Source organism: Musca autumnalis, unplaced genomic scaffold (assembly GCF_047663935.1).
Source record: "Musca autumnalis isolate F117 unplaced genomic scaffold, ASM4766393v1 scaffold_3, whole genome shotgun sequence".
Lineage (NCBI taxonomy): Eukaryota > Metazoa > Arthropoda > Insecta > Diptera > Muscidae > Musca > Musca autumnalis.
In genome coordinates this window covers 161405534-161419147 of record NW_027411866.1, presented here as the reverse complement: position 1 = coordinate 161419147, position 13614 = coordinate 161405534, and the positions used below count along the sequence as shown (strand labels likewise).

Below are 13614 nucleotides of genomic sequence, written 5' to 3'. Positions count from 1 at the left end.
TTATTTCTTGAAAATTATATTTCGTTAACGAAGGATCCAAAATTAGTGCAAAAATTTCAAAAGAATGGAGTAAATTGCCAAGGAAAGAACGTGTAGTAACCTTTTGAAAAAATGCATTATTTTCGGGGAAATTTTCATCCTTAAAAAATTATTATTCCTCGTAATTTCCGATATGTCTTGACATGAAATGATGTTCGAAACCGTATTCTAAAACTTCAATACATTTAATATCAAATATAAAACTAAACGTGCGATTTTCACTAAGTAAAAACAAAAAATGTGTTTACTTTACCTAAACTCGGATTACGTTTCTTTGAATTTCCAAACGCTGACAACATTTATTTTCATATTAGACCTCGAATATTTGTACAGAAGGACTGCTATTAGCTATTTTCGTCCAAAATTCGGGAATAAATTGCAATAGTTAATCATATCTAGCACATTTTTCTTAATTATTTCAAATATTCGTCCGACTTTTTATTCATGCAAAATGTTTAATAAAATTACCGTTATTTGTACATATTTCTATAGCAGAGGCGTTCCAAAAGAAGAAAATAACAAAAATCTGCGGTATTTTGCTTTGAAAATCCTTAAAAACTCCAAATATATAGTGCTTATAGGTGTACGAATACGAACTTTGCCACCCACACAGGCGCCATCTATACCTAAATGACGGAATAAATTAAAAATTTGTTTTGTTATTCTCAAATCCTTCTTAGTTATGGTAATTCCCATCAATTAGTTCATATTTGCACATAAAATATGGAATTAATAACGATTTTATTCATTTTTTAGGGGTGTACGAATATGAACTTTGCATACTGTATGTTTTAGATTCACTTTGGCAGTTTTGTTGTGATGTGTGTTTTACTTCTTATTTTTAAAGTAAGCCAGCTTAAACAAAGATTTGGGCTGACTTTCGTATGGTCAATTGCTTTACAAATGACAAATAATTGTACAATGTTTTCTGTTTTTATCGCCGATGATCTTAACAACTACGAAGCTACGTGTTTCTTAACGTCAAAAACAGGTATTTTTTACGCAGGTAAAAAGCAAACAAGTACCTATCACTTTGTTTTCTGATGCATTCGCATGTGATTTTGTTAATTTTGTAATTAAACAAAAAATATATATAATTAAAATAGATGATTCGCGAAGGTATGTATATATAAACAATAAATAATAGCAATCATGTACAAACATGTTTTTTATTAACAGTGATTATAGAAGGAGATACGAGCAAAATGTTGCTTCTCACAACAAGGCTGCGTAATGAACCAGATTTCGTTTTATTGAGCTTATCATTCACGCACTGTGACAAATTTAAAAATTGTTTAAACGAAGTTTTGTGCTGCCGCGTTCTTCATGTTTGTTTTTCCTAATAACAACACCAAACATCCAAATTCAGAAAAATGTCACCGAATTCAAATCGTGGGGGTGTAGGGTATCATATAGTCGGCTCTGCCCGACTGTAATAATTTCCTTACTGGTGTGATATGCATTGAAATATTTTACAATCTTTATACCCTCAGTCTTTAGGCTAATATACTACCAAAATTGTGCCCCATCGAAATAACGGAAATTCGTTTCACACAATTTGGAGTCGATTTAGCCATGTCGTCTCGAACGGATCAACCGATTCAAACCAATTTTTGAACATCGTAATATTTTGTACAAGCTTATTTTGAATTCGTAGATGGGTCATATTGGTCCACACCACTGTGGTAACTTCCCCACAAAAGCTCAAAAATTTTCTGTAAAATGGTGTGAACGATAACTCTCCCGTTTTATTCCTTACAAATATACATAAAGTTCGAATATGATTTTTTTTTACAAGGGTCAATGTTTTTCGGGGGAAAGTCCTGAGACAATGACCTAAAAGCTCCAAGAAACCTTGACGGCATCGGTTAAAATGGCAAACCCGAAAGATAACTCTCGCAGGGAGTTTCAACGTATTATTTCATCCAGCCATGTATCAGGTTGGAATGTTGATTATACGGCCCACTCCTTCGCGTATCCCACAGAATTCGGATAACATGACGTTTAAGAGTAGGTTTTCAGTAGGTTATTCTAGCGGTCTCTTTTACAACGGTACATTTTATTCCGGAGTGAGTCAATACTTCCTGAGATAATGGCACAAAACAATCGGCACCAACTAAAATGGCTAGTGTGCAAGATAACTCTCACAAAAATTTCTTCCAAATTTAGTTTAGCGTAATTTTGTATTTCGAATTGTTTATGAATCAGAAGTTTGCTTAGAGGAATATGGTTTCCTCCAAGCTTAACCTTCTACTCAAACATGGAACCAACAATCATAAACAACATCATCAAAAATTTGAATTGGCTGGGACGGCGCGACCCGTAAGCGTAACTACTTCTCTGACAGTTTTTCTACCATCACCAAATAAACCACCCTCTCTTTCTTTATTATATCTTCATTTTTTAATAACCCATTTATTATTACTTTCCAAACCACACCCTCTTTTTTCTATTCTTCTCTCTTTTCTCTTCTCTTTTCAGGTAATTCTGAACCTCTTTTATGGATGATCACAATGGACCGAAAGGTCTCCGAGTGGCGTAGTCAATATATATTGACTACACATCCCCAAACCTAACCTAACATAGAGGTAGTTTACACTATCTATCAATGTCATATGTGCTGATATTTTCCATCGTTACAGTCGTTAATACAGTCGCTAGTGTGTGCAATTTTTGGGGTGTGCATACCACCAAAAATGCAGTGAAATTACGTCTCGACATTGCCTGCGCGGGTAGGTATGGAATGTTTTTATTTCGTGTCATATGAATTGATAGCTGGTGTAAACTACCTCTTACTAAAATTGGTTGGTATGTGTCAATGATTTGGTATAGAGATCCTACAAAATTTGAAGCAAACCCGTGATGCAAAATCAATCAACCCGATCATGACTGTATACTCCCCATGAGCTTTGTCTCTCTGCCGTTAAGAAAACTCACGGGGAGTAGATGTTCATGATCGGGCTGTATATACGCCACAATTATTGTGTTTGCATCTTTTTTATGTTCAGAGGCTGAGGGTATATCTCCGTCAGCACATTTGACTGATACTTTCTTAGTTGTTTAGCATTAATATTTATTCTCGAATCCATGCTGCTCCGCTGTTTAAATGGTTAAACATTTTTTAAAGGTCACTTTGACTATATCCTACAGTTGTCTGGAACTAAAACTGTATCATGAAGTATTTCCTAGGGTGAAGTTAATGTTTGCTTTCATAACAATTACAAAATAAATCCTTTATTAAAATTAAACAAAGAGGTAAAACCACTGTTAAGAGATTTTTGAATTAAAAAAATAAAACTAAACATAAATCGATACTGAAAAATCCTACTGTGATCCTCCACCGGCAATTGCCTGTACTTCATCATTATTTAAATTCATTTCTTCACCTGGTGAATATAGGCCACCGAGGGCCGAACGTTCCGGTATACCAATAGCACGATCATTAGTATCATCATCTTCATTAGTATCCTCAGAATCATCACTATCGTCATTGGCTAAAAAAGTAAGTTCAATAAAGATTAAAAATGTACAAACAAAAAAGGTTAATTTCATTTTTAATTTTTACCATCTTCATCATCTGTTTCTATGCCAGTCATTGTTAGAACTTTACCCAATGGATGAATATCCACGGCAGCAGTTTTCATGGCATCCAACTGAAAGAAGAAATAATTTTAAATAATAGTGTCTGAATAAGGAAGTTAAGATGTATGGTAATAAAATTAAAAAGGTCGGTTTCATAGACCGCCCGTCTATACTTCCCGAGACATAGACGTAGGCAATACCGAGAATATTTATTTATACGAAATTGCATTGGTGATTTATTAATAAAATATTGTTAGTCATTTCCGTATATATAATTTCCCTAGTACTTACTTACTTAGATGGCTTTTGTATTAAACAGAACGTCTTGTTCCATAAGCCGAACTAAGAATAGATTTCCAAACGCACCGATCTTTTACTTTACTTCTCCAATTTTGGATGCCATGTTCTGTGATATCTTCATCAACTTGGTCCTTCCATAGGAATTTTGGCCTTCCCTTGGGGCGTATACCGTCGAGTGGCTCGTATTCAAATGCCTAGTATCATTCCTATATATGTATATGGAAATTATATATACGGAAATTACTAACAATATTTTATTAACAAAATCACCAATGCAATTTTGTATAAATAAACATTCTTGCACAAGTCCATACTTCCCGAGACATGGGCCTTAAAAGTTCTATAAATATCAATGATATTTCTCATATTTTTACAACAAGGCAATATAGGTGTCATTGTGGAGCTCTAGAGGTTTTGATTGTAACTAGGTTGTTTTGGAAAAATATTCCATTTTTAAAGGGAACATTAAACCGCGTAGCCGGTGTAGGATCCATAGGTGAAAGTCTTAAATCCCCGGCCGAAGGCCAAAAAACGTTTAGTTATTAAAAGGAGGCAGACTTCCGTATTGTCAGTTGCTTTGTATTCGTGCATGAAACTAGGGGTTCTTAAATCGATTTCCCCACTACTGCAATTTCATAAAATTACTCTAGTATGGAACTCGATGTTTCATGTACGAATGCAAAGCAACTGACAATACGGAATTCGGCCGGAACTTTAACAGCGTAATTTAATTTAACTGCGGCCCTTTACAATGATACACATATTGCATTGGTCGGCTGTAAAAATATGTATGAGAAAAGCCATTGGTATTTGAGGAAATTTGAAGGCACTTATTTCGGGAAGTACGGACTTGTGCAAGACAAAATTTATATCGTTATACTCAAGATACCTAGGCCTATCTCTATAGCCAAAACTGGCTACGAAATATGTTACATTTTTTTACCTATAGCACACTCAAGGTTGAATCTCAGATGGACTTCTGGTCGGAATCAGAATCAAAAGTGATACGTTTCGAGAAATATGGGAAGCCGACAGACTCCCATCCACCTACAATATAGTATAAACTTACCCATGAATGATGTTCCCTTTCATATTTCAGAATTTCTGCCTCCTCGTTTGCTGCACTATCAAACCAAATACGATTGGCAATTGGTGGTCGTAGAGAAGGGAAAAACGGTAGCATTGACATGGTGCTAAATGTCGTCTGCGAATATTTTAATTTCTTAACAAATAAAGAAAATAATTATTTTTCAGACAAAGTACATTGACATGTAAACAATTTTTGATTACACAGTGTTGATTAAAAGGTACCAAATAGTTTTATCGCTTTACAACAATGTACCAAATAGTTTTATCGCTTTACAACACTGTTTGTAATCAGCTGTTTTTGCTGCTTTGCTATAAAAACGTTTTATGCGGCTTGGCTTTTCTAGAAATTTATTTATTAACAAATAATACACAAATAAACTTATCAAAATGATTGAAATTACCTGCAATGATCGTTTGGGAAAGAAGGTATGCATTTGAAATGTTCTTTTGTTTTTACAAAGTCTATAATACGACTCTATCTTCTAGGTGCGAGTGAAATGTAATCCAGACGATACGATTGGCGACCTTAAGAAATTGATTGCTGCTCAAACCGGTACAAAATATGACAAAATTGTTCTGAAGAAATGGTATACAATCTACAAGGACAGCATTAAACTATCGGACTGTAAGTAAAATATATTTAGAATTATTATTTTTGTTTGTAATCTATTGGATGCTAAAGGTGGTTGAATGTAGTTTAGCCACTCCTCTATTCATAGTTTTTCCGTGGAAATCCAGCTTACGTTCCCCGAGAGAAAGATGAATAGGAATCTTTTGGGAACACTATATTTTAGTAAAAACTCTCCGATTTTTTGAAATTTTTTCCAGAGGTAGATATTGTTGCGGTGATTACGGGAATGTACAATTCTCTTATTGGACCCGAAAGTCCGCCGGGTTAGACCCAGCATACAGAACCGATTGCTACAAAATGGGCATCATTGGAAATCTTATGGAAATACCTATCCAATAAGAGGTCACAGGAGGTATTCGGGTGATATAGCCCAAAAACCGATTTTTGGACCCGGGTTTTTCCATAAAATCCGCAAAAAGTAAAAAATGGACCCGCTTAATGGATGCCAGGTTATAGCACGTACCATAACCTTTCCAAAATGGTGCTATATGTCGTAATACCTTCTCTGGACCCAATGCCCATAGAATCTTGACAACTCGGTTCTGTAAATAGCCGGACTTCGGCCGGAGATTTAAGATTTTCTCCTATGGACAGGTGCAAATCTAAGGAACAAGAACAAATTTGTCTTTCTATATACAGTGTTGCGCATATCAAAAGCAACAAATCCCGGATTTTGCATTATTTAAATTTTTGGATCGGTTACAATTTTTTAAGATGTAATATTTTGTGCCCAGTTATTCTTTGTTATGTACAGAAGGCTTTCAACAAGTTATTTCTGTACTTTGTAGTTGGATGGGATAACAAGAACAACAATATTGACTGATCCTCGAGGATGGGAAATGCAAAACAAAAGCAACAATAGAATATTATACAAATTTTATTGTAGTCGGTGATAATTAACTGTACTTTTGACTTAAATTTTTCTTTTGGAGCATGGCTGTGTAATTTTAGAAAGAATTTGCACTTGTTATTCTAACAGGGTTGCCACTTTCTACCACTTTTCCCATGGTACGGGGAAATATCAAAATACGCTGAAATTAAAACTTTTTCCCTCATATAAAAACTAAAATTTTAAAATGTTCATTCAGAAAATGTATTCAAATCTACCACTCTTATGTTTGCCGTGTAATAAAAACGTTAAACAACCGAATATTGGTAAACACAATACATCCTGTTGTAAACCCCTTGAGGCCATCGGCACATTGTGGATAAAAACGTCGAGGAAACTTCAAAAATAATGCGAATAGGAACTTCCAAGGATTATTTGGGGCTCTTATTTCCGATATATGGGCCAGAGTACTTCGCAGAAGATATTTTGAAAACAATTTGAAAAGTTATACACTGGCCAAGAAACCATTGTCATATCCAAAAAGGAAGACAATTTGGGAAACACTGGTAGAAAATGCAATATTTTATATGGTTTAAACAACACAATACGATTTTTTATTTAATTTTTAATAAATTATACTTTAATATAAGATTTAATAACAAAAAATATGAAAAACATGAATTATTTAGCCATATTATGATATTTTACCCATTGTTGGTTGAAACAATGGGTTCTTGACCGTTGTGTAGTTTGAGTTGGGGGCTGTGTAGCTTTTCAAATCGTTTTCAAAACTTCTTTTGTGAAGTACTCTGGCCCATATATCGGAAATAAGACCCCCAACTAATTCTTGGAAGTTCCTATTCGCATTATTTTTGAAGTTTCCCCGACGTTTTTAGCCACAATGTGCCCATGGCATCAAGGGGTTTACAACAGGATGTATTGTGTTTACCAATATTCGGTTGTTTAACGTTTTTATTACACGGCAAACATACGAATTGTTGATTTTAATCCACTTTCTGAATGAACATTTTAAAATTTTAATTTTTATATGAGGGAAAATTTTTTAATTTTAGGGTATTTTGATATTTCCCCATACCCTGGGAAAAGTGGTAGAAAGTGGCAACCCTGTTAGGATAACAAATGCAAATTCTTTCTAAAACTATACAGCCATGCTCCAAAAGACAAATTTAAGTCAAAAGTACAGTTAATTAACACCGACTACAATAAAATTTGTATAATATTCTATTGTTGCTTTTGTTTTGCATTTCCCATCCTCAAGGATCAGTCAATATTGTTGTTCTTGTTATCCCATCCAACTACAAAGTACAGAAACAACTTTTTGAAAGCCTTCTGTACATAACAAAGAATAACTGGGCACAAAATATTACATCTTAAAAAATTGTAACCGATCCAAAAATTTAAATAATGCAAAATCCTGGATTTGTTGCTTTTGATATGCGCAACACTGTATATATATTTTTTCTCTAGATAGCTATTTAGAAAAGCCAGATTGTCAAGATTCTAAGGGCCATATCTCTGGATCCAGGGAAGGTATTACAACGTATAACTCCATTTTGGAAAGGTTAAAGTGCGAGCTACAATCTGTCTCATAATGCGCCCATTTCCGAATATTTGAGGGTTTTATAGAAAAACCAGGGTCCAAAAATCAGTTTTTAAGCTATATCGCCTGAATACCATAAAGGAAAACAAGTAAGCAAAGGCTATAGTCGGACGGGGCCGACCATGTGATACCCTACACCACAACCTGTAGGAATTATCTATGCACGCTGAATGTCCGGGTTCGATTCCCATCAAATTGTCTACGGTGGCAAAATATCCCGTAGTAATGTTGGTGATATTTCCTGAGTATTTCAGACATGAAAAACGTCTCTACAAGTGGCAACTTAGGACACGCCGTTCGGACTCGGCGATAAAAACTAGGTCACATATATATAACATCATATGAATCCATTGATATAAGAGAAGCCCCCTTTTCTTTACTGGGATGTTTGTGGAAAAATATATGTATAATTTATCATTTCTAAAAAATGTTCGAAAATTGGAAAATTCGCATTGATTGGCCCCACCTGCTACACCTTCAAATTATCTTTGAATATCAGGTACCTTTTTGGAATGCACCTAAAATAAATACATATATATACTACGCAATTTGGTATATTTGTTAATTGGGAAAATTGCGAGTTTATTGAAGATCTATCGTCCAAAATTGTGCACTTGTACCTCACACATGCCTAGAAAATAGTTCATTGTGGGCATATATTGTGATATCTGAAATATATTTTATACCGGTAGAAATACACTGTGCAACACTGGAAATGCAAACAACTTCTAATGGGCATTTTCTGAAAGTACATATTGAGACTACAAAAACCTTAATTGCGTTTTGTGTTCTTAGATCGGGTTTAGATTTTATGGCCTCATCTAAACCGACCTAAAATGAGCCTTTTTTCCAGTGATCGGACATTTTTCTCCGAAGCTAATAAGAATTTTGCTTTGCGGTCTTCAGCAATATTGTAGCCCTAAAGTAGTAGAACTTATGTGTCAAACAGATGAACTGGGAAAAGCTGCATCTAGAGCATCAAACTCGTTAAAATATAGAAAAGTTTACATAATTTCTGAAATTATGGTCAGTAAGAACTAAACTGTTGGAAGTTGAAACCAGTAGCCATTCTAGAAATGTTCCAAATATGTTCCAGAGAATATTTTCCCAAAAGGTTACATTAAGAAGAATTTAACATTTTGGGAGATACGCTGCGAAATATACACAAATTATAGAATTTTTAGATATATTATAAAATTTGAGGCAATAAATGCAGTTTTTCGAGTTCACTATTCCTCCAAATATTTTCTTCTTGCTCTTATCTACAAGTTTGCTGCAAATGTCAAAGCAAGATTCGTATTGGTTTCATAGATACAGCCCCGATTTGTTTTAAAAATTCGATATTGAACCATGTTTAGATGAGGCCATAAAAACCGAACCCGATCTAAGAAAACAAAACCCAGATATGGTTTTTGCTTATTGGTCCTCTACTTTCATAAAATTCTGGACAGAAGTTGTTTGCACGCGATTGGCTCAAAAATGTTGCACAGTGATAACTAACAATGAATAGGAATTCAAAAATTTTGCATGCAAACAAATTTATAAATCCCAAAATTATTCATATTCAATTACACAGCAAAGAAGAAAATACGTGGAATCTGTAGGTATCGTAATATGGGGCTATACCAAATCAATTTTAGTAAGATAAATTCTGAGTTTTGGAAATATTTGAGAATTATTTTTTCAGATTTGTAATTTTAGTTAGAGCTGGCAGGGGTTTTTGGAACTTCTGGACTATTATCTCAGGAGGTATGACTAACCCAGGGAATAGGACCATAATAGGGACCGTAAAAAGAACCTTCTCCAAAAAATAATAATAATCAAATAGATCCGATACGGGTCCTCCAACTACACTTTTCCCAAATGTTGTGTGGGAGGTACTCGAAGGACGGACCGATATAGTCCATATTCCTAGCGGACACGTGACTGGATGAAATAATACGATGTGTAAAGTTTCGACCAATCAGAAAATCCCCTTGAGAGTTAACTTGCGGATTTGCGGAGCAAGTACAATCTGCTGAAAAAAATTCAAAACGATTCGAGAGGACTCTTAAATTTCCCGTTTCCGAATTTTGTGTGGGAGGTACCCTAAGGACCGATATAGTCTTATCCGATCTATATCTGGAAGGAATAATAATATATGGAAAGTTTGGAGCAAATCGATTGGTCACTCCGCCAGTTATCGTTCACACAATTTATCGAAAACATTTTTGAAATTTTTTGGGGGAGGTGTGGACCGACATAGCCTACATTCGAACTTAAACAAAGTTTGGGCAAAATATTACGAAGTATAAAATTTGGTTCTAATCGGTAGATCCGTACGAGAGTTATCGTGCGCACCAGCCAGCTAGACATTAAAAGAGACAGATGAACGGACAGCGCTAAATAGACTCCAAATTGTCTGAAACGAATTTCGTCCAAATATACTTGGGGTCTAAAACCAATATTTCGATAAGAAACATCTTTGGTCGTATTTTTTTTGTATCCCCTTTAACCTAAATCCTGAGGTATAAAATAGGTGGCGAGGCGACACCATGCTGCAATATTTGCATTAAAATCCAATTTGACAACTGAACTGAAAATTTCTCTGTCATGATAGAGACAATTTGTAGCATGGGAGGAAATTGTGGTTCTCTACACAAAACACATTATATAACAGGCAGTAGGTGCGTTATCTAGCAGACAAATTATTGCAGTTTGCATCAGGGAAAAGATCAGCAGTTATTTTTCCATATGTAGGCTACTTTGCCAGTATATGCCCTCCAGAAATGAAAATATGGACCAACAAAAAAATTTGTATATTTTTCATCCAAAGGTAATGGTCTATGTCAACCGCCAAATAATATCAGATCATCATGCAAAATTGTAGGCATTTTCTTCAAACTAAACTCTTACCTCGTGCAAAGTTTCGTGACTATTGAGCTATAATTGCGACCTCTAGCGGGTTTATGATTACACTACAAACAAACAACTGGACATATTAGGCTGTAACTCTGTTATCTGATCACGTACATCAACATAATTGACATCAATTGAAAGACCAAGAGATCGTCTTCCAAATATAACTCACGAGTGTGGAATGTGTCTTTCAGGAACAAAGATATAAGCTGTATATTAAAATTTTTTACAATTTTCACACATAAGTTTTGGTCCATTTAACCCTCTAAATATTATCTGATCTCCATCTCAAATTGCAAGTTTCTTCTTTGTCATATACTCTTACCTTATTTTAAATTTCGAGGCCATCGGACTATTATTGCGACCTACAGAGCATCTACAAAATCGGATAAAAATTATGTTTTTGGTCCATTTCACCCGCTAAATATTTCACGATCATCACCAATTAAAATAGCGATCTATTCTGATGAGAAACCGACCTCCATACCAAATTTCGTGAAGATCGGTCCATAATTGCGGCCTGGAGTTTGATTACAATTTATAATGGACAGACGGACACACGGACGGACGGACGGACACACATCTCAAAATCGCTTTATCTCGCCGAGATATCAAGATTGGTATACCACATTGGGGGTCTCCGACGAATATTTCGCGGTGTTACATGAATTTTTACCAAAACAAACTTATAATACCCTTTCCACATAGTGGTGTAGGGTATAAAAACGAAAAAAAATCAAATAAACGCGCAGGTGGCAACCTAATAGTATGAGGCTGGTTGAATTTCCTGGTATGGTCTTCGTCCAATATATCACATTACAGATGCTGGGACCCATTTCCAATAAAAAAAACCTATTAGACACACAATGTTGCTACAAACAGAAACTGGCTTCTTATAGATTTTTAGCAGAACAGCGGTCCAATACACCCATCCCCATGTGTACAAAGGAATTTTCGGAAGTTCAGAGGCCCATATCTCGGGTAGTATAGAGTTCCACAATAAATTTTATATATATATTTGTGATCAGGGTTACGAGACCTACCAATTGAAAAATCGGTCCGATCCGAGCTTAAACTCAACTTGCTCCCCCATTAACCGATACTTTGGCTTTTGGTGGCAAATTTAGAGCATCCATCTATGGCCAAAGCCCCAATATGACTTTAAAGGTTTCTGTAGACATTAGTAGAAAAAATATGTAGTTATAATTGTAGATAACACGTCAAAGAGGAAAACTGCAAGATGCTCCCTCTATTGAAGTTGAGAATTTTATTGTAATTGTATCTTGTGTCAGGTGTTCTGCCAAAGCTCTCATATAGTCGATTTTAAAAAGAAGAGGTTCCATTTATTTGTTTATATGTTCATTTTCAATACTAATAACAAATCTAACAAAATATTTTTTTTCATTTTATTTTCAGATGAAATCCATGACGGCATGAATTTGGAACTGTACTATCAGTAGAGATATTATAATTTAAGCTAAAAATTGTCAAGAGCCAATATTTTATACATTTGCTAAATTAATTTAAATACAAATAAAACAAAACCTTAAAAAAAATGGTCTGTTCCAGTACTGCAAGAATCTACTAATTTTTACTATTTTTTCCGATAACATAAAGGAAAAAATGCTATCGTAGTAAAAAATAGTAGCTTCTTGCAGGTTCTGGAACGGAGCAAAAGTCTTTTGTCATCATATGCTCTGTTTCAGAACCTGCAAGAAGCTACTATTTTTTACTACGATAACATTTTTTCCTTTATGTTATCGAAAAAAATAGTAGATTCTTGCAGTACTGGAACAGACCAATAGATTTAAATCTCCAGCAAGGTAATATCATACTTTTCAGTGAAAACTGTGTTGTTTCAGTTATTGCTCGTGAATTTTAAAAGTTCTTTAAAATGTGCATCGTTGCAAAATTTGCCCATTGCAACAATTTTCCAGAGTTCGAAAATAAACAGTACACTAACATAGTGTACCGCTCAGAGAACAGTATCACTAAAATATTTTTAGCGTTAGTGTTCCGGAACACAAACACTAAAAAATATTTTAGTGATACTGTTCCGGAACACAACGATAAACGTAGTGTACCACATTTTAGTACACTAAAAACGTTGGGTACCGCAGTCGGAACACTAAAAATCGTAGTGCTCCGCAGTCGGAACACTAAAAATCGTAGTGCTCCGCAGTCGGAGCACTAAAAACCGTAGTGCTCCGCAGTCGGAGCACTAAAAAATCGTTGTGTACCACATGTCGGAACACTAAAAAAATAACGTAATGATAATGTACCACACACGAGTTAATTATGATTTGCGAGGAAAATTAAATATTTATAATTTTTGAGATAAGTACAAATTAAGACATAAAAACTCAGATACACCTCTTAAATCCATGTATGTGTACATATTAATTAATAACGTTGGGAACCTAAGTAGAAAATATGAAAAACATTGATTCGGTTGTTGTACAATGGCGCACTACAAATCGTAGTGTTCTGACTGTGGATACATGAGTTTATTATGATTTGTGAGGAAAATTAAATATTTTATAATTTTTTTTAATATATACAAATTAAAAAATAAAATTTAATAGAACACGTGAAAAACGGCTGCGAAATCGTTGTGTTCAGACT

The 13614-nt window shown here is 34.7% G+C and overlaps 3 protein-coding genes across 3 annotated transcripts in view; 1 reads left to right on the top strand and 2 right to left on the bottom strand.

Annotated features, from left to right (window-relative positions):
- Nucleotides 1-13614, bottom strand: part of LOC141398353 (uncharacterized) — a 285059-nt gene that overhangs the window by 167756 nt on the left and 103689 nt on the right. The gene's annotated exons all lie outside the window — the stretch shown is intronic.
- LOC141396573 (uncharacterized) lies at nucleotides 3236-5225 on the bottom strand. Its single transcript, XM_073972141.1, has 3 exons — nucleotides 4991-5225; nucleotides 3605-3692; nucleotides 3236-3533 (listed from the first exon to the last, which is right to left on the bottom strand). Exons 1-3 carry the CDS (start codon nucleotides 5108-5110, stop codon nucleotides 3364-3366), a joined length of 378 nt encoding a protein of 125 aa, XP_073828242.1. The 5' UTR covers nucleotides 5111-5225; the 3' UTR covers nucleotides 3236-3363.
- On the top strand, nucleotides 5299-12565 carry ubl (Ubiquitin-like protein 5). The gene is made up of 3 exons (XM_073972142.1): nucleotides 5299-5436; nucleotides 5497-5635; nucleotides 12406-12565. Exons 1-3 carry the CDS (start codon nucleotides 5398-5400, stop codon nucleotides 12447-12449), a joined length of 222 nt encoding a protein of 73 aa, XP_073828243.1. The 5' UTR covers nucleotides 5299-5397; the 3' UTR covers nucleotides 12450-12565.